This window comes from Lytechinus pictus, chromosome 5 (assembly GCF_037042905.1).
Source record: "Lytechinus pictus isolate F3 Inbred chromosome 5, Lp3.0, whole genome shotgun sequence".
Classification (NCBI taxonomy): Eukaryota; Metazoa; Echinodermata; class Echinoidea; order Temnopleuroida; family Toxopneustidae; genus Lytechinus; species Lytechinus pictus.
In genome coordinates, this window is record NC_087249.1 from 6,737,264 (window position 1) to 6,761,933 (window position 24,670).

At 36.1% G+C, this 24,670-nt stretch overlaps 1 protein-coding gene across 3 annotated transcripts; it reads right to left on the reverse strand.

Moving 5' to 3' along the window:
- Positions 1-2,123: 2,123 nt before the first annotated feature.
- LOC129260569 (sulfotransferase 1C2-like) lies at positions 2,124-22,288 on the reverse strand. Of its 3 annotated transcripts, none has more exons than XM_054898535.2 (7): positions 22,029-22,288; positions 13,402-13,588; positions 12,157-12,380; positions 11,424-11,541; positions 7,471-7,565; positions 5,306-5,498; positions 2,124-4,805 (listed from the first exon to the last, which is right to left on the reverse strand). In XM_054898535.2, exons 2-7 carry the CDS (start codon positions 13,574-13,576, stop codon positions 4,687-4,689), a joined length of 924 nt encoding a protein of 307 aa, XP_054754510.2. In that variant the 5' UTR covers positions 13,577-13,588; positions 22,029-22,288; the 3' UTR covers positions 2,124-4,686. The 3 variants fall into 3 exon arrangements, with proteins under 3 accessions (XP_054754510.2, XP_063955779.1, XP_063955780.1); XM_064099709.1 differs by having other exon boundaries at positions 13,402-13,650; XM_064099710.1 differs by having other exon boundaries at positions 13,402-13,581; positions 22,029-22,199.
- Between the last annotated feature and the right edge of the window lie 2,382 nt (positions 22,289-24,670).

The following is a 24,670-nucleotide window of genomic DNA, read 5'->3' on the forward strand; positions in this document are numbered from 1 at the left end:
TCATAAAATCAACTCTTAAAAAAAATATAATTCAATCTTATTCATCCGACACTTCAAATTGATTCTCATTAACAACCAAAAACTATAAATTAAAAATAATAATAACAATAATTATACTGCTATTTACAGCACCCGCACCTGCACCTGCATCGCACCCACTTGTTCAGCAATTACCGATCTTAGTCACGAACCCTTTTTATGAGGCCGCCATCAACTACAAGCTTAACCGCTCACGATGGCGGTCTCCTGCGTTCATTTGTTTATGCTGCTTTTTATTATCATCCTAATGTGAAGTATATGCCCAAATCATTTTTTTCTATTTATGTAATGTGAAGTATATACCCAAACCATTTTTTTTCTAATTGTTATGTTTATGTTGTAAACATTATGGATTGTTTTATATATTGCAAACAATATAAATAATTTTTGATAATGTATTGTGAACGCAGAAATAAAATAAAACAAACAAAAACAAATAATTTATGAGAAACTATGAAATCTACGCGCAAAACGATCGCTTCGAAATGTGGTTTTCATGTCTGATCAATCATGATCAGGGTCGTAGTTCCAGCAAATGACGAGCCTGGCAAACGAAATTGTTTCAAACCAATGTAATATAGGCCTTTTAAAACGGACTTTAAGATGACAAACATGACCGTACGCAGCTGGGGGCAGCCGGTCGAGAGGGCAAAAATTTCACAAAATTCACAAAAAGTGTGCACGAAATCCTTCAATTTTATTCTAGAAAATGCAAAAGCTCCCCCATCACAAACCCCCTCGCTCTTAAGTTTCTTCGAAAATCTAGGTCTTGCAGCCCCACCCACCCCGGATTTTTTTTTATTTTTGCATACGTCGATGAATAACAAAAGCTGGGATGAACCAGAGAACATAGCTGCCTCTCGAACTGATTAGTAACTGGTAATGGGAAGGAGTGCTATATCATATGAGCTGAAATAGTATCAGACAAAACGCCTGTCAATCATGCTAATGAAAAGGAATCGAGGAAAATACGGGGCTATGAAAATATCTTTATAGTAGAGCAGTACTGTAACGCTTATTTTTCTTTTATATTCTCTATTTACATTTGTATTCATATCTCGGATAATATGAGTCGGATCAAGTAGAAACTTTCACAGATGATTTTATTTTTCATGCATAAACATTATCTCTAAGTTGCTTTCGAGTGGGATTCACCATTTTCACAAATTATAAATTATAATCCTCTACACATAATTATTATGTGTGTAATTTTTTGATAACATGTCTATATTGAGTTGAAATGACCTTGGTATTTTCTTTAGGGCACTGACTTGTTATCATTGTATTAACTCAATTTATATTTAGTTAAAAATGAAATAATTAAAATAAGTTAGTGATATCTGGTCCGGTCTGAGCGTTTCTGGGCGACCGCGCGTTTGTTAGCCGACACAGCCAACATGCATTGGTGAACCACTTTCAATTTGCCATTCGGTTTTAGTCTGAAATGTATTCATTAAAAGGTTAAACGTTATCACATTGTAATAAGATGGAAAAGGGGCTTATCAAAGGTATGTTTCGCAGAGGGACATGTTCGTCAAAAGACTCGAGGCTCACTATGATATGTAATTGCCCCGTTAGGAGCGAAATTCTTTCATTTTTGACAATGGAAATGACAATTTTTAGGCAGAAAAGTGCCTTTAACGTTTACTTTTTCTCCTTAAATAATGTATCATTTTTCTACTTTTAGGGGGGCACATTGGGGAGGGGGGGGGGGGTGGGCAATATCTCTTTTGCCCCCCCAAATTTTTATTTGGGGGGGGGGGTGCAAGTGCCCCCCTGCCCCCCCCGCTTCCGGCGCCCTTGATAGCCGCCCCTGTGGTTTCTAGGGCATGAAACAGGGGGAAAATAGAAAAGGAAAAAAAAAGGATGGTAAGGGGGGGGGGGAAGAAAGAAGAGTATAACAAAGAGAGATATAGGTCGTGACCTTTATATTAGCTAAGGGAATTTTAGCGATCGCTTTTTCCATACCCTGTCAAGTTTCTGAAACATGTGATAGTTGATGTATAGTTTTTCTTATTTAATTTTGAAAATTAAAAAATTAAGAGAATAATTCACGAAGAAAAAGAACAGCTAGAAGCATGCATGGTTGATAAACTTCTCGAAATTCTAATCGTTTTAATTCAAAAGACTCGTCTTTTAATGAGCTATTTTACGGCAATAAATTCGAAATCCATTTCTTTAGCTCGGTTCCTCTTGAACACTTTCCTTTTAGGATTAGAGGCAGCATTTCATGAAACAAATTGCCAGTGACTTTCACTGACTATTGTCATAAGCTACTGAAATCGTAGCATCTGATTGGCTCAGTAAAACAAAAATATTCGGTGAAAATAGCTGACAATATTTTTCATGACACACTCCCCGATATGTAACAACTGGCGTATAGATGGGGGAGGGGGCTGTGGGGCCATGTATCCCGACACAATAACGACCACGAAAAAAGAGGGAGAAAAGGAATAGAAAATGGTGAAATATGATATAATTTCCTTTACATTTTGTCAAATATTTATTACAAAATTATATCTTCTTTTAAAAGGATCAAATTTTTTTTAAATAAAAAAATGTTACCATACGCCCTTGCACCCCCTCAAAATTCTTAACTCATTACGCTACTGCAATAAACATTAGATACACATAAGAACCCATACACAATGTTGTGATAAAAAAGAGGAGAATACACTGCAAAAATACCGGTGTTTATTCAACACCAGTTCGGTATATATATAGAAAAACACCACAGAGGTGTTGTAACAGCACCACTTCGGCTTTAAGGCTAACACCAGATAGGCATTTAAGCAACACAAATCAATGTTAAACCAACATCGGTTTGATTCTTAACTGGTGTTGTTCAATACTTTCCTGGTGTTTACCAATATAGATACCGGACTGGTGTTCAATCAACACTGGACGTGCTTTTGCAGTGTAATATGAAGAAAGGGGAAGAACGGATAATGACACTCGGTGTTTGAAACTAAGTTACATGTTTAGATTATGTAAGAATATCAAAGAAAGAAAAAACAAATAAAGATAAACCCTTTACATTTATTCCATTATTCCATTTATTCTCACTAAGCATTTTAAATATCTTCTATGAATTTATCTTTCTTAAAGAACAATAGAATTTCATTCAATTAACTTCCACACGCAAAAATAAGATTCAATGGAGAACATATTTGTTGCATATTGTTCAAAAATTCGATTTATAAGTTCATGATACACAAAGACGTACACATGTATGTTCCTTATGCTTATATAAAATTAAGCATCACTATATAATTTAATACAACATAAATAAACTGAACAAAATGAAGGTATCAAGATCCACTGACCAATCAAGAGGGGGGGGGGGGGGTGCCCCATTGACCCCTTAACACAAAGCGTAGCAATCATCATAGAAACATTTTTATTAAGATTGATTACAATGACTGATGTACAATTCATCGTGAAAATCAAGCATACGATTAATCGCTAACCATTGTGTTACGGAAACCTGGATGATATACGATTATGATTTTTCTTTAAAAAAACAATAGCGGATGTGGAATGGATTTTAGCCGAAATAGATACATGTATGTGAACACCGTGTAGAAATTAGTCTGACCACTTGCATGGCTTGGGGGGGGGGGGGGGGTAGGTAATTAGAGTGGTGACTTTTTTTTCTTCAGGAAAGTCGAAAATGTGATGACCTATTTATTTTGTTTGCTTGAAAACCTTTGAAGAAAAGGTGTGATAATTTTGCGCCCCTTTACTGGTACATCCTGGGTTCGGCGGGGAAAGGATCCTGCAGAAAATACAAACAGTTTAGCAGGGCCCTGGGAACGGGGGTGCTGATGTAAATTTGAAAAGGGTTTCACTACAAAACGAAGGTCATTTTGGTCCAGAGAAATTTGACAAGCAAAAAAAAAAAGAAAGAAAAAAGGTTCCACTACAAAAAATATATATGTCATTTGGTTACATTTTTCAATTTTCCACACCTACCATAATTCCAGGGGGTGCTGCCTATTAAAAATAATACATCCAGCATCCCCCAGGGAAATTCTTGGGGGTGCTGAACCCCCGCTTCCCTTGGGCCATGTAGCTTAGTGAGGATAGACCAATTTTGAAATAGAAATGAATGTCATTGTACGCCTAATAACTTATGATAAAAAAATGTATTTCAAAATCTGTGAAAATATAAAATAGAGGCCTACCATCCCGCTGATACGTTGTATTGCATTTTAAAATAAATGCTTACATAAGTTAAAATACATTATTCACCTTATTCTATTTTTCTTATTATGGTAAACCATCATATTGCTTCCTAAAATAACATAAATTCAATATTTCTGCCTAATTTTCCTCCTTTTATTTCTAAAATATATCCGAACCTAGCTGTGCAAATTAGATACGACAGATTGTATAATATTCAAGGGAGCATTCAAAGACTAACAGCTCCAAACTCAATTGTCAAATTATGTTAAAGATTTGTTTCCTTAAATGGGACAGAAAATTAATACAGATAAAGTATCCTCCAACAATCATCAAAGCATTACACTTTTATCAATTTTGCTCATTCTGTAGACTAACCTTTCCCAATATATATGAAAGTATTATGAAGGTTCTTGATCATGACTGTGAATCCCATGACCTTCCCTTCTCCCTATTCCAGATTCAGAGGTTGAACTTTTTCTTGAACTCCTCATCAAAGTCTTTTATCTTCATCTCTTGATGTTTCTGAAATGTTTCATTCTGAGCCACAGTGAATATGTTTTTCCATCCACCGACAGTACCTGGATGAAAGAAGAGAATGGGTCATTATGGCTCAGATATTTGTGAGGTAAATTCGAAGATTGATTATGGATTGCGAGCCTATGCATTTGTAAGATTTGAATATCAATACAAAAGAATAAAAAGCCCTACGAGATCATTTACGGGATCATTATATTTCGCGTACTTATATGTATCTAAAAAAAATCCCTGATGGGCTAGTTTTGCCAATTGTTTCTGAAGCTGTTGAACGAAGTAATCATATTAACGTATATCATGTTCAACTTGTATGTCCTTTGACCTTGTAATCTCAAATATATATACTCATTACTAGGTTGAACAAAAGAGGGAAGAGCACACGCCCTTGGGGAAGACCAATCTTCTTGTCCTCCATCGGCATCATGTGCATATGTCTTTTCAAGACCTACGGTCTTTCAGAATGTTTCAAATAAACAGTCTGATCTATATTTGGGAAGTAAATCTTATCTGTTCGACGAGTTTGTTTCTATTTCATCTTTCGTACCTTTGTGAAGAAATGGTAATATACCAGCTGCATGGGTGAGGAACTTTCCTTTGGGGCCCAGCTCCTCTTCAATTCTGGCGTAGGTGGATTTCATTTCTTTGATCGATGAAAGTCGAGTGACTTCAGCAAGTTGTTCAGCTGAGAGGTCATAGCCAAGGTGTGCGGCTACTTTAGCTACGTTCCCGGCTGGATCCTGCGGCAGTTAAAAAGTGAACATGGTCATAAACCACCTACCCCACCTCCGCATTTATTGAAGGGACGGGCATGTATACACAACAAGAAAAGTAAGTCCCCCCTAAATCAAATTGCTGTAACTTTTGAACGGAATTATTTTGAGATATGATATTTCGTAGGTGGTTTTCTACACTCATTAAGCAACTCCTGGGGAAAATGAGATTAATCGGTTGAGTCATGCATGAGTAATTAAAGATTGAATTAGAAATGACAATTTTTGAAAGTCACAAGAGTCGTTTTTCAGATTGTGCAAATACAAAGTTGGGCAAAAGTTGTTTTTAAGGTAAATTTTATGGTATTATGCTGTTTTACTATCCATCATTTAGCCACTCCACACACAGTTTTGATATCGTATGTTCACGGTTGAGTGAGCACAAGGTATTGCAGGGGCCGCGGTTCGGGGGGGGGGGGGGGCTTCAGCCCCCCACTTTTTTCCAAAAGCATGTACAAAAAATGACCATACGATTGTGATTTTTTGCATGGTCAGCCCCCCCACTTTTGGCTCAGTCCCCCCCCCACTTTGAAAACCGTTCCGCGGCCCCTGTATTGTGACGTATCATAATAGGTGTTTATGGTAGTATCCTCTACAACTTGTTAAATCATGTTAAAATTGGAAAATGTTGGTGGCTCCCCCGATTATAGACCCTCCCCCATTTTTAAAATTCTGGATCCATCACTGATTTGTCCATGAATTAAAGTGATCATGATAAATTGTTAGGAAAAGAATACATTTATGCAGTATAAAGAGTATTCATTCCTAAGTTTTCGAATGTGCCCGCTCAACGATAAAAATATTTAAAGTTCGGAAAGTGTGTAGTGATATAAATGATGGATGATAAAAACATCAGCAATTAAAGTCACATTTGAAACCGAATTTGCTCCCAATATTCACGTTATTACCCTTTAAAATGAGTCTGTGACATTGAAAATACAAATTTTTTCCACTTTCATGCGTGCTCACTCATCCATAAATAAACAAATCGATTCCATTTTTGCACAGAATTCTGCCCATAGGTTGATAAACATTACTGCCAAATGGCATTGCTAAAGACAGCCTTGAAAATAAGTTCCACCATATTGAATAAGGGGTTAGTTATTCTTAAACATATGCACCCATAATGTACACAAGTCTATCAGAGAGGAAGTCAAAATTTTAACAAATATGAAATGAGTGTTTTTTTCATGGACGGTTTTTGTTACTTCTACCAACAGTTATTTCATGAAACTTCGCACATTTCTTCAGAGTAACACTATCCAAAAGGCGCGCACACCAAAATAACAATTCGATACGGCACAGAGTGGGGCCAAGGCCTTGAACTTTCGTCTCATTTGCATAATTTTTTAATATTGTGTGCTCACTGATGCATTAAACATCGGGATTTTCATAAAAATCAAATCAGGAGGTTTGTGACAGATAGCCATAGTTACAAATTGCATTTTTTCCAATAAGGGGGACTTCTTTTTTTGTTGTGTATATTTTGCTTTTCAAGAAATATAGTATTTGAAAATCCTTATTATAATTTTCAACGCCAATACGTTTGGAATGGATTTCTATACAAGTAAATATTTGGCTGATCGGATCTCATTTTATTCTATCATCGCCTGCACCTATGTTTATTCTGAGAATAAGAAGCAATATACCTGACAAATTCATCACAAAATAAATATTGATTTAGTGCTTGCTCCACTGCAGATCAGATTGAGATATATACTGTTGTATGAATTTTTGTCAGTTCCGAATTCGTTGCACACCAGAGCTTGCATGGGAAAAGACTGTTTGGAATATTCTTCCTCTGATCTTTAATTTTAAGAATTCATATGGCAGTTGCTCCACGGAGGCTTTTATTACCAAAGTTTTTAGTTTCATTTAAGTGATATTTTGTTGAATTGTAAAGTTTGAAGATAATAATTCAAAAATGTTATGAATATACCTTTTTCATATCCTCAAAATCAACGTATAGGAAGTTGTCATCATTGCGATGTTTCCAAAAGCCATACTGATGATCAAATACCGAGCCGTATCCCACTGCATAGTAGAAAGAACTGTAATCATTATCTTTGTTAAAACCCCCTCCAATGAAGTACATAATATACGCCGAGATATGCAGTGTATATATATATTATTTATTTTAAGTTTTATTTAACCAAGGTGCCTCATCAGTTATATAAACTGCTGTCCTTGAGGGCCGCGAGATTAAAAAATCAATATGTACAATATTTACAAAGAATCAAAATGGCATATAGAGGTATTACAGTATTACTAAACCAGATTAGTATAATAAATATTAAAATCAAGGAGATAAAATAACAAAACCTAATTAAAAGAAAAGGTTATTGTAAAGTTAAGACAAAAGAAAAGAGTTAAGGCAATTGGAAACCGCTAAAAAGATTTACCAGGAAAAGGAAGGATGACTGGTAACAGATTATTGTTCAATTGGTTAAAAAATAATGTAAGTAGATGTTGAGTAATGGGTAATGTGTAATAAGAAGAATTTTGAGCAATGTTGCCAAATTAGAATATAAATCAACTACTCAATGTCGCATCTTTTGCATTGCAAGGGCAAGGCTATTTTTTTTTTTTTTTCAATCTTTAAATAAGGGACGTTGTCAGCGTTGAACTTTCCTAAGATCATTCCACTCCTTGGTCCCGATGTATTGAAAAGTCCTCTTGCCACAATTAATTGTGCAGAGCAGCGGACATTAATCTAGTCCTTATTTTGTAATTAGGTTTAATGAATCGTTGGAGTAATACATTTAACACATTTAAATAATTCACACATTCGGTGAAAATGAGAGAGAAAAAAAGAGATCTTTCCATTTTAGAACAGAAAATAAATCATATGTGATTTCGTGGATGGGCCCCTAACATCATCCTTTCCATTCTGTTGTGCAATTTAGTAACTCTATCAAGGGAGACCGAGAGAACAATTAGACCAGACTACGTCAATTATCAAATTGGGGCATGATAGTAGTTTAGAAATGTCATTCGGGATGTAAGGCTTAGCAGATCGACGTAGAAACCTAAATTTTCTTCAAATCTTTTGGGGAATGCGATCTATGTGCTTTTCGTATGACAAAATTTCATCGAGTATGACACCTAGAAACTTAAAATCGGATACTCGGATTTAGTTCATATGGTGATAAAGCATTTGCTAATTTTGTGCCTAAATTATGGAATAAACTGTCTGTAACACTAAGATCTGCTGACAAGTTTAAAACTTTTAAATCTCTGCTTAAAACACATTTATTTGCTCATTGAATTATTTTCTCCTTATATGATCTTTTTGGTGTAACTATTGGTTTAAATATTTATGTTTAGTTCTCTCGTAAGTTAGTTTTTGTTAGGGTTTAGCTTAGGCCTGGTGTTTTTAGAGCCCTTGTGAGTTATGAACCTGCCGGGTTTCCTTCTGTGCAAGTTCCTTAAACTGCGGGTGAATAGGGCATAAAGATCAGGCACCAGTCCCCGTAGATTTTTTTTTAAAGTGCTGTTTGATGTAATTTCCATTATTAGTATTATTAGTTATTCATTGTAAATCGCTTTGATCATATTTTTGGTAAAGCGCTAGATAAGTACCTGTTATGTATGTATGTATACTATATCAATTTCCTTCTTACCAATATAAATGTTGACATTTTTGAAATTATGGAGCCGCTGTTTGGAACCAAATTTTAAGTACTTTGTTTTACTAGTATTTAGTGTGATGAGTTATTAACCAATTACATACATCTTCTAATCCAACTTTCATATTAATTTGATTCCAGTTCATTAGGTGACCTGGCTTTAACAAGTAAAACTGCTTCATCTGCGTACATGTTGATTTTACATTTGATACCTGATAATGATTTAGGGAGAGTATTTATGTACATAATAAACAACAATGGCCTTAAAATTTAGCCTTATGGGACACCATATTGAATAGCTCTCATATCAAATAGTTTATAATCCACTTTAACCTTTTGCTTCATAATAGTGAGATATGATTTAAACCACTCACATTCAGCATTTCTCACGCCCGCATTATTCAAAATATCTAATAAAATCCCATGATCTACAGTGTCGAACGCTTTCTTTACAGAGATTTGAACCCGTTAAAGAGGAACAAGGTTTGTATGAGAAAGGTTGGAAAATATTGAATTTCAGTAATCTAGAAGACATGAAAGAAATGCATGAGTTAGTTTGGCAGTTGTTGGTCTGTCAAGTAATTTCCTATTCTTTCCAATTTTGAAAATACCATATGACCCAGATCTGCAAATTTGCTTGATATGATCTTGAAGTGTAAGATTGTTATCAATCGGTACACGTCTAGGTCACGTACACACTCACTACCCTTCAGTGAAACATTATAAGTAGATAAGTCAGGGAATGGAGTAGTGTTTCCGAATTTTGAAGATATGCGTATCATCTCAGATTTCCGTTCATCAAGGCAGAGTCTGTTATAGTGAGACCAAACCTTAATGTCCTCAATGCAGCTATGGAGTTTTTGGGCTGCTACAGCCTTCGCATTTGGATTAAGTGTAACATAAATTTGTGTGTCGTCAGCGTACATTACATGCTGAACACATTGGTGAGATTCTATGAGTCTGGAAAGTGGACTGGTATGAAGAAGAAAAAGGAGTGGGCCGACTAAGGGACCCTGTGGAACCCCGCAAATTGGAGGGAAGCGTATCATTAATGATTACTTGATGCAACCGTCCATGAAGATATGAGCAGATCTATTCCAGGACAGTTAAAGTGATGGAAATTTCGTTCTCAAGGCGATTAAGTAGCCGATTGTGGTCAATAGCGTCAAAAGCGGATGTGCAGTCGAGAAGGACCTATGCTACTTCGTCGCCCTTGTCCACAGTCGGCAGAAAAAAATCGTTGAGAAGTTTACCCAACGCAGTGTTTGTCGAGTGATGGTTCTTACAAGAAGACTGAGGTAGAGGAAACATGCCGAATCCCTCCGGATGAACTCTGAGCTGTGACGATACCATTCTCTCCAAGACCTTATCCAAGAAAGGAAGGTTTGCGATGGCACGTTAGTTATTTAGTGAATTTGGGTCGAGTGTAGGCTTCTTAAGGAAAGGAAGGAGTAGAGATGACTTGAATGGTTCGGGGAAGAGACCGGAGGACAAAGAAACATTGAACAGCTTAGTAATGAGAGGCAGGATATCGTGAAGAGTGCAAAAACCATGTTGGGACTGGGTCTTGTTTGCAGTAGTGGTGTGATGAGTTTCCCAACTTCCAGGTCAGAAACAGGACGAAATTTTGAAAATTTGCACTGAGGTGGAGTTGATGCTGGTGATGAAGATGAGTCAAGGAAGGCAGATACAACATTGGATATTTTCTTGACAAAGAACTTAGCAAACCTTTTGGCAAGTTCACAGTCAGGAAGAATCGACGAGTGATGCGGTGAGGAGAGTGACTTCACAAGACCGAAGAGCGTCTTGGTATCGGCATCGGCGATAAGATTCTTATGGTTTGGTCGACTTAGCCTTGAAGATACATACATAGTAGGATTCACACTCGATACGATGATGTTCCTTGTCTGCAGAAAGTCCCGACTTCATCATACGAGTTGCGACCTCAGGTCTATCCTAAGAAGACCAGCTATAATCAGTTTACTCGTCCAATCGTGCGTACGCAATTGGTAAAACTTGCAAATAAATATAAATACTGATAAAATCTTGCTTTTGATTATAATTATTTTTTTAAATAACTTTTCTGATTTACCTTGCCAAGACTGCTATACTATGCCTTATTAGCATAATCAGCATGCAATTTTCAGGCAAGCATTAGCTTTTTTGACAATAATCTCAAACCTTGCAAGCTTTGCGTGTGACTTACGGGTAACTATCTTTAGATGCGTAAATTATCGTCCTGTTGAAAAGCTTCAAAACTTACCCTCATCTGAGATGAAGAAGTTGAAGGCCTCATTCCAGGATAACGGCTGTGGGTCGGACTTGAAGAAATTATAAAATGAAACTAGACAGTCTCTTGCGTTGCGGGCTACATACACAATCTGTGAGATTGGAAAAAGGAGATGAAGAGGGGGGAGAACGAACGAGGAAGGCAGGCAAAAGAAAGGGAGAGAGAAAGAGGGAGAAGGAGGTAGGAGAATTTTATGTAATTTCTTACATCCCTTCATTCTATGAATATATGTGAACATTTTATATGCTAAGGAGTTGCAACGTTTCAATATTGTCTGTAATTTCTGTAACACTTATAAAAATGTAATGCTTTTTCTTGTTATACTCCTTCTCTTGTAATAATCATAACATCCTTTGACCTTTATGATGCATCATACCATGCAGGAATGAAATGAAATTAAGTAAAATGAATAAATAAATGAAATAAATTAATTAATAAAAAATGATGATGATGACAACAATAATAATGATAAAAATAATGATGATAACAATAATAATGATAATAATAATGATAGCAATAATAATAATGATAATAATAATAATGATAACAATAATAATAATGATAATAATGACAATAACAATAGGCATTTACAGTGCGCCATTTATCTAGAAATTATCTATTTCGAGGCGCGTTGCCATTATCATTATTACTACCCCTGCTTTAGCTCGAGCTGCCTTCTAGTTATTTGTATTCTTTGTTCGCGTACCTTTGGTTTCTTCTCCCATATCTGTTTTGGTACGAACTGAATAGGCAGATGTGTGATGTACATCCTCGGAGAATACATTTCAGCGACAACCTCGTATGATTTGCACTGATTAGGCCAAGCTGGAATCTCGAGTAAATGAGCTGATTGTTCGGAGCGTTCATGGCTTGAAACTTGGACACCCAAACTTTTGACAAGGGTCAATATCTCCAACATCCAGTGTGTACCTAACAAGAACAAAAAGATAAAATATATAACAATTTCTTAATGAAAATGACTTAAAAATAAATCATTACTCCCATTCATCGTACAACGGCCATCTTTAAGGTTTAAATGTTTGTTAAGGTTTGTTAGCCAGTGATCATGGACATTTCAACAGGATAAAAAAAAATGTATTTCAATTTCTGCATCATCTTTCTATTAATTATATTTTAACTGAAAGATTACTAGGCTAGTTTATGATTCACCGGATCACAAATTAAATATGTTTGCTATAGTGTTCAACGATAAATTGATGCAAATGATCGATGAGAGCAGCTCGCAAATGATTTCACAAAAATGAAATTTTCTATAAATCATCAATTTTATCTGTCAATGGAATAGTCAAGCTTTACATTGAATTCCACGTCTTTGATTAGACAAAGTAAATGTCATTGGATTTTTCCTTATGGTCGTATGCAGCGGGGGCAGATGTGAGTTGCCCCAATAATTTTTTTTTTACTGAAAATTTTCACAGAATTAACCAAAAGTATGCATTAAATCCTCCAATTTAAGCTCCCCAGTGACAAGCTTGGTCGCTTCGTTCCCTCGCTTTTGATTTTTTCTCCAAAAAATAATAACGCGTCCTGCACCCCCCGCCATGGGCGAAAATTCCAGGGGGTCCCCCTACCCAAAATAGTAGGGGGGCACAATATAAAATGTCCCCCTACTATTTTTTGGTTTTTTATGATGGAAAGAAATACATCATTCAAAATCGAAATAAAACATGTATTTTGGACGAGATGACCTTATTTTTTGCTTGTCAAATTTCCCAGCCCCTGGTACCCCCCTCCTTTGGGGAGAGATTTCCGCCCTTGCCCCCCCCCCCCCGCAAAAAAATTATGTGTACGGCCATGAGCCAAGATGCAAATCCAATTGCAATCGTTTTTCAGGCCTTTTAAGATTTTAACGTTAGCCTATGTCCTCGTTCTCATTTACTTACATTTAAAGATTAGAAATTTATCTTGCATATTGAATGATAGATATTACCGCATTTTGGGTAGGTAGTCAAGATGACGTCATCTTCTCGAACTTCCATGTTCCGAATGCCTGCGATATCATCTGCCGTCATATAGGGTGCTAGGTGAATTCCCTCGTATGGGTAGGTATTCCTGATGTGGGCAGCCATACTCCGAGGAACGTTACTCATTTCAGGGTTCGCCATCTTGTCTACTCTCTAAATGCAAAAGAGCAAAGTCCCTTAGCACACTCCTCTCAGAGTGAGATGATTAACCAGTCCTGATGGAATGAGATTTCAATCTTTCAAGAGTGACTTTTTAGTTTAGGAGTGAAAATGTAAAAAGTCAAGATACACACTTTCACTCTCAAATAGGTAAAACAATTCACTCTTGAAAGATTGAAATCTCATTCCATGAGGACTGGTATCTTATCTCAAACCGAGAGGAGTGAGATCAGGGACCAGATTAACCCTTTTGCAATAGAGTAACTATCTTTCTTGGGAATACGATCTAGAAAAGTGGTCAGTTTGGTTTAATTCTGTGCCGATGTAGCGGCAGATTTGGTCCTCCGGCGGATACCGTATCCACCGGCAGATATCGTTCACACTTGGAACCATATCTGTCGGGTTTACGCCGCGGTTTGATGTTTGCAGATTTGGTTCCTCGTCGGAATTGGTTCAGATTGACTACGTATATTCATTATGACGTCACCCTCGGCAGGCTCTGGCAATATCGGGAGGGGGAGCATAGGGGGTGGGGGCAGCGAGTTCGCACGTATATACGTCACGTACCACGTGACGTATATACGTACGGTATTATTATTTTATTTTTTTTAAACAAGTTCTCACACCAAGTTACCAATAATGCATATAGCATTTCCATTTATTTGAAAGCAGGATAAAAGAGCATTTGCTCACGGGCATAGGTGCCGCGGCCGGGGATCGAATCCCGGACTTTCTATGTATAGCTAGGCGCCTTAGATCACTCGGCCACGGCACCTCCACGTGCATGAACGATAGCAAGAACGATATATGCCAAAGAGAAATTGCGGGAGAAATTTGTATTGAATCAGCCGGAGTTGAAACACGATCCGCCGGCGAATTGTGTGCCTAGTACCGTATCTGCCAGTCACCGGATTCGCCGCTACACCGGCAGGTTGTAACACGTACAAGACAATATTTAACATTTATTTCAGTCAATAGAAATAAAATATATACCTTATGCTTCCTTTATATAATAGGCCTAAATGCAGATATTTTCTACTCGTAGGCAAACATAGCTCTTCGTCATGATGTTTTGTTAATGTTTGATATTTATCCGCCATTTCCCCTGTTCTGTGAGGGCAGAATATTTATTTTTCGAAATGGAAATGAAAAAAGGAAAACATTGATAGAGTGCACTAGTGTAACGAACGCCAAAATAAACATTTGATGAATCGTATATAATTATATACTGTCATGTTGGTAGGGATTTGATTTAAATTCATGTCTATGAAGAAATAGATAAAATAGAAAAAAAAAGCATAATAAGGTATAGGGCAAGACTTACTTTGCAAATGATATATGGTTATGAGAAAAAAGCTACAATGACCTAACGAAAAAAATATAATTTTTGGATAGGCCTAATTTTAGTAGGGGACAGTAGCGCATTTTCGCAATCAATATATACGCAGACGCTTTCAACAACGCGCCAATTCTGAAAATGCAAGTCAAATCACAGTGGACAGCTAAGAGGCTTTTGTCGAAAGTTGAAGGACCGGGACAGCAGCAGATCGTTCGAAGATTCGGACCAGCCGAAAAATCGCAAATATGCCGTTCTCCAGAGTCCAGGACAAAACTGCTGATTTGATTAACCGATTTTCGACAAAGTATTTTTTGTCATTGGAGGGCTTTTTACAAAAGATTCTCTGCGTTGAAGAAAGCGTCTACGTATTCCCCATCCCCTCTCCAAGTTCACCTCAATAAGAAGTTGATTCGAATAAAAAGAGGAAAATCTATCAAGCATAACACTGAAAATTTGATCAAAATCGGAGGTAAAATAAGAAAGTTATGGCATTTTTAAATTTCGCTTAATTTCACAAAACAGTTACATGTACAGTATATAAGCACAGACTGGTCGGTATGCAAATGAGGGGAGTGATGACGTCACTCACTATTTCTTTTGTATTTTATCAAATGAAATATGGAATATTCTAATTTTTCCTCATTCTCATGTGAAACAACGTTTTCTTGCTCCCTGAACTGGTGGAAATACAATTGTTTTATCATTTTATGGTTCAGTCAAGTTTGCCCTTATGGTCAATTCTGTAAAAAATGAAATATTGTATAATTCAAACAATAAAAAACAAAAGAAATAATGAGTGAGTTACACCATCGACTCTCTCATATTGCATACCACTGAGTTGTGCATGTAACTGTTTTATGAAAAATAAGCGAAAATTTAAAATGTCATAACTTTCTTATTTTACATCCGGTTTTGATGAAAATTTCAGCGTTATGCTTGTTTGATTTTTCTGGGGTGGACCTGACCCAAAGACCTTATAATATATTACTAGACCGAAAGCTGCGTGCGCGTTCAGCACAAAACAAATGAGATTAGGCTCCGCCTACCGCGATCATTTGAAGACAAAAATAAGCCCTCATTGACATTCATGAGCATGAAGATATTCATAATCCGGCCTTTTCATTGGCTAAGAGCGTCATTAATACGCGATTACCCCGATTCTTTGTCATCGATACTAGTGGTATCGTGTTGCAGAATTAATTATTCATTTGACCTCATTACGTCATCTAATTTATTCATTCTGAAACTTTTCTTTCCACACACGAAATGGACCTACGAACACTCCGGTGAGTACGTATAAATTGATATAACCACATGAATTCAGTGGACTATTTACACATTTCACACTGTATTTTGTGATCTTAGGTTATTTCTTTAACAAATTAGAGAGTTTGCTATCATTCTTCTGTTAAAGGAAAGCAGAATTTGGTCTTTGAAATTGAAGTTAGATTGTCATCGTCGCCCAGTGCAGCCTGTATGTTGTGTGCAGTGTTGTGGTTATGCCGTTATGCCGCTGTGTTAACCACATGTATTTTGTACGGGCTCCTAGCCGGCTGGGAATCGAGAGATAATCGGGCTGGTTTGGTTCACCTCCAACAAGGACCAACCCACGGTTGATTAAAACAAGAAGAATGAGGCTTCTTTTTGTACACTGTAACGTTAGATCTAGAGGGAGATCTGCATCTATCTTCAGTAGATCGAGACTCAGTCAGGAATAAACTGTGATTGTGAAGCGGAGTGTGGATGAAGATACGCCTGTCATTATGTCAAGCCTCAGTCCTCACTTTGTTTCTGATATCAAATTTATTTTGCATAACTTCAGGCTTCTGCATTTAGCCCCCCCCCCATTTTAACTCTTATTGTTATTTATAAATATATTTAGACTCGGTCTTAGAAATAACATGCTGCTCTGCATGTTTGTCTTATTATCAATAGATCTAGGACCTAGATCTTCTTAATCCTAAGCCCTAACTTTTTTTACTTAGGCCCTACTTTCTTTATAGTCTAGCGGTAGAGTCTAGGCCCTACTTAGATCTAGGCTACTTTTTTACTTTTATTTATTCATCGATGCTATCAAGAGCTAGGCCTACCTAATTCAAATCTAGTCTAACTTATACTTTCCCAACCCTCTACACTTACCCCCAGGGCTTATAGGTCTGTAATGTAGGCCTAGATCTAGGTCTGGGCCTTGCCCCGGGAACCTCGACACGACGTCTTTAGACAGTGTTCGGGCTGCCGCAGTAAGGTCTGGGCCTAAACGACTCCATTTAAGTTTAACTTACATGTACGAGTATGACTGTCAGTGGACCAAGGACTAGATCTAGATCTACTCTCGGTCAATAATGGCAATGAAGTCTTAGCCAGGAATAAAAGTCAGAGTCAGACATCAAACATTTCTAAACCGATATAGGGTCTAGATCTCTGTTTAGAACCGAAGCTTTACTTTCTAGGTCTAGATAGATCGAGAGTCCATCGTTAGTCTAGATCTAGACCTAATTTACGATACATGAATGCTGTCGCACAGCACTGAGTCTCGTTGGAGTAGATCTATACTTTCTTACAAATAGATCTAGACCTAGTGCATGAGATTATGAAATTATGTTAAAATCAAATGAAATAAGATTCGGAAATAAAAAGATCCAGATTTTTTTTTTTTTTTTTTTTTTTGGGGGGGGGGCAGACATGTGAAAAAATTTAGAGAAACCTAAAATTCAGAAAGCGAGGGCCAGAAGCGACCAATATTACCCAGGGCCGTTTTGTGCATTTTCTAAAGTAAAATTGAAGGATTTCATGCAATTCTCTTTTTGATGAAGGTTTTCACATTCCAGCTCTTACCCAAACCCCTCCCCCTATACATACGGCCATGACTCAAAAGATCACTTATTATTGTTCTCTCTTTTCTTTCACATACAGGTTGAGTTTGAAGAACAAGAAAAACAGTAGAGGTCTACCTATATGGTTCAAGATGATGATCATAAGTGCATGCATCATTTTGCAGATTCTCATCCAGGTATAAAACATAAACTAACCCATACAAAATTACAGATACATTACATGCATTGAATGTTAACCATGTTTACATTAAATAAAAATAATCCGAGCCACAAAGAGGTAGGATCTGTAATGAATGTACACTTCTTAAATATGCAGGCTCTCGAGTCTAAAATAGAACCAATGCCAAAAGTTATGTACCTTGGGCAAATTTATAAAATAAGGTCATGTCCTTGATCTACTAGTAATAAAATTGCCTTTTTATTTCCTATTTGTTTATAAACAAAGCAATATTTATTTTTCATATTTTACAAAATTCATTTTATTCATTCTTTAGTGTGATATTCATATTTCATATTTGTAGATTTACGATTTTTTTTAAAATCTTGTTATTTTACATTTTGTCCAATAGGATGATGCAGTTTTGCAATTTCCATGGAGGTGATTGATGATGATAAATAATTGGTGAAGTAGGCCTAATAGAACAGCGACTAGACCACAAAGAAAAAAAATACAACCTACAGCAGTTATATGAGTGAGTTAATTAGTGAATATTTTTAATAATGGAGGTTGTTCACATTTTTTTAGCATAAAATAGACCTGCCTTTGAAAAACCCATTTCAATTTTGTTTTTAGATTATAGTTAGTGTCGTTTTTAATCACAGATCAAAACATTCTGTGCAACAAAACATCAACTTTAATTCTGACTATTTATATAATTTACTTATGTTGATTCATATATTCATATTTACGAGAAATCTCTGACATTTTTTCATAGAGTACATGTAGTTATAATGGAGAGTGGTATGTAAACTGCATAGAACAGGTTTAAGTGATATGCTTTATAGAAGTACAAGTTTATAATTAGTAGAAGTAAGATTTCCTGTTATGTGTTGAAGAAACATATTTATGTATAGTCTCACTTTTCTTAAAACATTTATGTTTTATAAATCACGACAATTTTAATTCAAATTCATTGATTTTCATTCTCTTTTTTTTTTCAATCTGCAGGACTGGTGTAACAGATGTTTTCATTCAAGAAATCCAACAATTCAACATTGAAGAGTCTGACTTAGGAACCACTTGATGAAGATGGAAAAGGATTTTTTTTTCCAAGTCCAATTAAAAAAAAAAAAAAATTAGTATCACAACCCCAAATTCATGACGTATGAAATTTCTTGTTGATTTTCATTAAAACTGGTTGCAAAAGGAGAAGCTATAAACATACAAATAGGAGCGGCGGAGTGAAGTTGAAAGTGGGGGGGGGGGGGCATAGGGAAAATGCTGTATTACGTGGAATTTTTAAGAAGTTGCGAGCGAGCAAAATTTTGACATTTTTCAAAAGAAAATCTAAAATATTCAGAATGATATCTTTCACCCTTTTCTTTCCTTTTCTCTCTTTTTTTTTTTTTGGGGGGGGGGGGCAAGAGTCCTTCAAGCCCCCCCCCCCATCTGTACGAAACTGCTTATATACCCCCACTCATGAATTATTAAACTTAATGCACAAAGAATTTCCTTCATAAGTATATTATCGAAATGAGAATATTGTTTTGTTGTTTCAAAGGGCAATCGTCATGGTGACCATAAAACGGGTCCTTCTCAGGTGAAAGGGGCACAGAACAAGTTCTTTAGGAGCACTTTTCTTGGGTAAAAGGGGGCAGTGATTCGAGAAAGGGCACTTACAAGAAGGCCAGGGGCGCTCTTTAACACCTGAAAGGGCCCTCAGATGAAAGGGCACAGAACATGTTCCGGGGGGGGGGCATTTTTGGGTAGAAAAATTGCATACAAGGAAGAGCACTTGGTAACACCCAAAACAGGTTTTCGTCAGGTGAAAGGGAAACAGTACACGTTCGTGAGGGGGCATTTTTCTTGCATAAAAAGGCACTTTTTAGTGCTTCAAGAAGTAGGGGAACTGTGCCCCCCCCCTCCCCAGGATCGCTGCCCCAGCATACAAAAAAAAATATTTTGGTTCAAAATATTAACATACGCTTAAGAAAAAGGTCAAGCTTGATCCTCTGATAATGTGATATTTTTTTATGGCTAATTAATAAAATTCACCACTAACCAGAAAAAAGACAGAAAAATGTCTTTCATTTGTGTTCATATAGTATTTGTACAGAGCTAAAATGAAATGGATTTGGAATTGGCAAAATTCAAAATGAGATGAAGATCGAGAGAGGGAAAGAGTGATGAGAAGTGGGTTGAAAAGAGATGAGAAAGAAATGGATGGGCACATATGAAGAGATAATGTAGAGGGGGTGGTAAGAGAGCTAGAATGTGGGAAGTAGGAACAAAAGGGGTGGAAGAGAAATAAGACGAGATTTATGGAAACCAACAGATAACAAGTGGGAAAAGAAGCAGGAAATATATGAAGAGTTAAGTTGCAAAAGGGGTTAGGGCCACTTTGGACCATTCCGAGAAAAACCATGTTTTTATTCTCACTTATTGCAATATTCTTATGAGAAACTTAATTGTCATGATGTACTACTTTATCATGTGAACATAAAATTGGGTATAAAAGAAATCTACCTGTCTTCAATTATTTTCTATATACATTAAAACAAATATAATTGTGTACCTAACCCCTTTTGCAAGTAAATTGAAGTGAATCCAATCTCTTTTGATTAAAAAAGTGTTTTTTTTTTACCACTTCCATTCACGTTTTCATTTGAATTTAGAGACAGAAAACAATAAAATATATGAAAAATGGACCTAACCCATTTGGACAAATGAGTTCTTCAGAAGAGTTTAGTTGCAAAAGGGGTTAGGTCCACTCCAAGAAAATAATTTTTATTTTATTCTCCCACTATGGCATATTGCAATATTCTTATGCGAAACTGAATTTTCATGATACCCTTCCATGAGAACATAAAATTGGGTATAAAAGATATCTACTTGTCTTCATATTTTTTAAGATATTATTTTCCAAAAAAAGTCTGTGTGGTCCTAACCCCTTTTGCAATTAAACTGAAATGGACCTAACCCCTTTTGAAAAAAAGGTGATTTTTCTTTGCCATATTAGTTCACTTTTTAATAGGAATTTCAACTTTTCTATGGTATCATCTTATATAGCTACTAAAAATCTATACATTAAGGGGGTGTTGCAAGAAAATATTTGCAATCAATCGCAAATATTCAGTTGCAATTCTACAATTGATTGATCACTTTCAACTATGAAAAGTCTATAGCAAATCAAATTACACTCCTTGTTTCATGGAGCAGATTAGCAATCAATCGCAAATTTGCAATTAATTGCATGGCATATGCTTGATCTCGGTAACGAAAATAGACTTGCAATTGATCGCAAGTTTCTTGCAACGCCCCATAAGACATAAAAATCAAGTTTGATGAAAAATGGACCTAACCCCTTTTGAAAATGAGCTCTACATAATTATGTAAGAGAAAGGCGGCACAAAATAATTTTGAGTGGGAAAATGATTAAATGGAAAAAAAAAACAGAATAAGAAATGCTGGAGAATAAAGGGGACAGGAAACGTATTAAACATGATAAATTGGGGCCCGTTTCATCATGAGTTACAAGTATGGTAACTACGATTTAGGGATGGCAAAAGCACTAGAGACCTCTCTACCTTATCACGACTTGATCTACTCTTTTCATCTTCCCTTTTGGAATTAGCAAAGGCCTATAAGACGCAATACAAACAATGCTTTGTTTTGAAGTGATATCGCTTGTGATATCGATACTTTATAGAGCGCAACGTATCGTCTCAGATTTGCGCTTGCTTGATTCGCTGAATCCTTCGCGTCACGAGCGCGTAACAAAATGAATACATTAATGAATTTGCCAAGTTGACCTTTGTCATTGCGCTGATGTGCGTATCGTCTAATACACGTACACAACCACAGTTGACGAGGGAGCATCGTACGAAATTAATATTAATGAGGGCTTATTTTAGCTTCTAATGGATTAAACAAAATGGCGGTAGCTTCGGGGGCTTGACCTGACCTTTACAATACGCTAATACTTTTTTGATAGGCCAACGCATGTACACTGATCACGCGCTCCTTGGTTAATAACCACCCTCCACCAGCCAGCCCTCGTAGCCCCCACCAACCCGTAATTGGTTACAGTATTTTACTCACAGTTCTTCAGCCTCTTTCTCGTAAGATATTGTCAATCTACAGTCTACAGGGGCACTGATAGAATGGACGATCTACAAATCTGGCGAATTACAAACAGATCTACTTGGTTCTTGAAATAAATGTTTGCCACGAACTTTACTTCGATCTACAAGTGCTTTTCATGTCCAAAGTACGATAGTGTGCAAATAAATTATTTAATGTTTGGATAACAATTACCAGTAGCAGTGAGACTGAATGGCCTATTATTTCGTCTTTTTGTTGTTTTTTACATAGGAGAGCAAAACCATGACCTGCTTCTGGGCCCAGTCTTACAAAGAGTTACGATTGATTCGATCAGTCACAACTATAGACGACAGGAACATCAACATCTGTTATGCATGTTTGTTTAAAGTATTTTCTAACTATGATGTATATTCATGCATTTATTGTTTATTGAAAATTCACTGTGCTTCTCTTTGTTTACAAAGTACATTGTGCAAATCTCCTAAAGAAAAAATTATGACACTGATGGATTTCCATAGAGTTACGATTGATTGGATAAATCGTAACTCTTTGTAAGACGGGGCCCTGGTCTGTTATGCTGTATACCTCATTCTGATATCCGCCCTATTCATTTCTCCCTCTTTTATCAGTTCTGACATAATTATATACATCGCATGTAAGGTGTGAAAGCACCCACTTATTTATTTGTACACATTCGAGGGGGATCCACACTTTACAAGCATTGATTTTAGTGCACCCCTCATTTCAAATTCCGTATTTAATACATGTATTGCATTTGTTTAAAATGTCAATCTATTAATTTGTATCTGATTTATATTATTTTGTATTTCTTTAGGATATAAAAAAATAAAGAATTGAATGAATTGAATCGATTCATGATGTAATCATTTTTAAAAAATCTAGTCAGCATCTATCTATTTCAAATTAAAATAATAACCCAAATCCACGCTATCCATCCAAACAGTACCAGAGTATTTTGACGGGGGTGGCTAAGGGCCTTTTCACACGTGAATCTTGAATCATCATTGTAACTCGAAAACTGTGATTTGAATTCGAATTCCCGAGCGAAGGTGGTATGTGTCCTTGGTGACATGTCGATCAAAGCACTGCATATACAAACCACGATGGGTGCATGACAATTGTACTATCTACGGAAGTGCTTAAAAGGTAACGTAAGCTCCGCCCCCCAAAAATATGTTTTGGAGGTCAAGCTTTTTACACGTAAAATTCGTACCGTAATTTGAGTGAAACTTAAAGGACAAGTCCACACCAACAAAAAGTTGATTTGAAACAAAGGAGAGAAATCCAACAAGCAAAACACTGAAAATTTCATCAAAATCGGATGTAAAATAAGAAAGTTATGACATTTTAAAGTTTCGCTTAATTTCACAAAACAGTTATATGCACATCCTGGTCGGTGTGCAAATTGGCAGACTGATGACGTCACCCGCTCACTATTTCTTTTGTATTTTATTATATGAAATATGAAATATTCTAATTTTCTCCTCCTTGTCAAGTGAAACAAAGTTTTATTTCTCCCTGAACATTTGCAATTATCATTATTTTAACAGTTTATGGTTAAGTTAAGTTGGTCCTCATCGTCAAATCTGTAAAAATTGAAATATTGTATTATTCAAACAATAAAAAACAAAAGAAATAGTGAGTGATGGACATCATTGACTCTCTCATTTGTATATCGCTGAGTTGCGCATTGAACTGTTTTCTGAAAAATAAGCGAATCTTTAAAATGTCATAACTTTCTTATTTTACATCCGATTTCAATGAAATTTGCAGCGTTATGTTTGTTTGATTTTTCTCTATCGATTCAAATCAACAATTTTCTGTGTTCTATGCACCAGCTCTCGCTTTTAAATATTTTTTCTCTTTTTCTATCATATTCCTTACTTTGCTTCTTCTTGAATTCCATTTTTATCACTTGAATAAGCAAAGGGGCAGTTGCCTCTTGCACTCTCTGTTTTTTTCCCAAAAAATATTTGTCAAGTTATATGAATAATTTCCGATACTAGTATATCTCACATTTGAAAGAATTAAATGCATGTATGACAGGAAATCACTTCTATTGCAAATTCAAAAAGGGATAAAGATCAAATAATGATTCAAACGTTCTCACATGCTCCTCGTTGCTTCCATTGATCCACAGTACTTACTCTTTGTAAGACGGGGCCCTGGTCTGTTATGCTGTATACCTCATTCTGATATCCGCCCTATTCATTTCTCCCTCTTTTATCAGTTCTGACATAATTATATACATCGCATGTAAGGTGTGAAAGCACCCACTTATTTATTTGTACACATTCGAGGGGGATCCACACTTTACAAGCATTGATTTTAGTGCACCCCTCATTTCAAATTCCGTATTTAATACATGTATTGCATTTGTTTAAAATGTCAATCTATTAATTTGTATCTGATTTATATTATTTTGTATTTCTTTAGGATATAAAAAAATAAAGAATTGAATGAATTGAATCGATTCATGATGTAATCATTTTTAAAAAATCTAGTCAGCATCTATCTATTTCAAATTAAAATAATAACCCAAATCCACGCTATCCATCCAAACAGTACCAGAGTATTTTGACGGGGGTGGCTAAGGGCCTTTTCACACGTGAATCTTG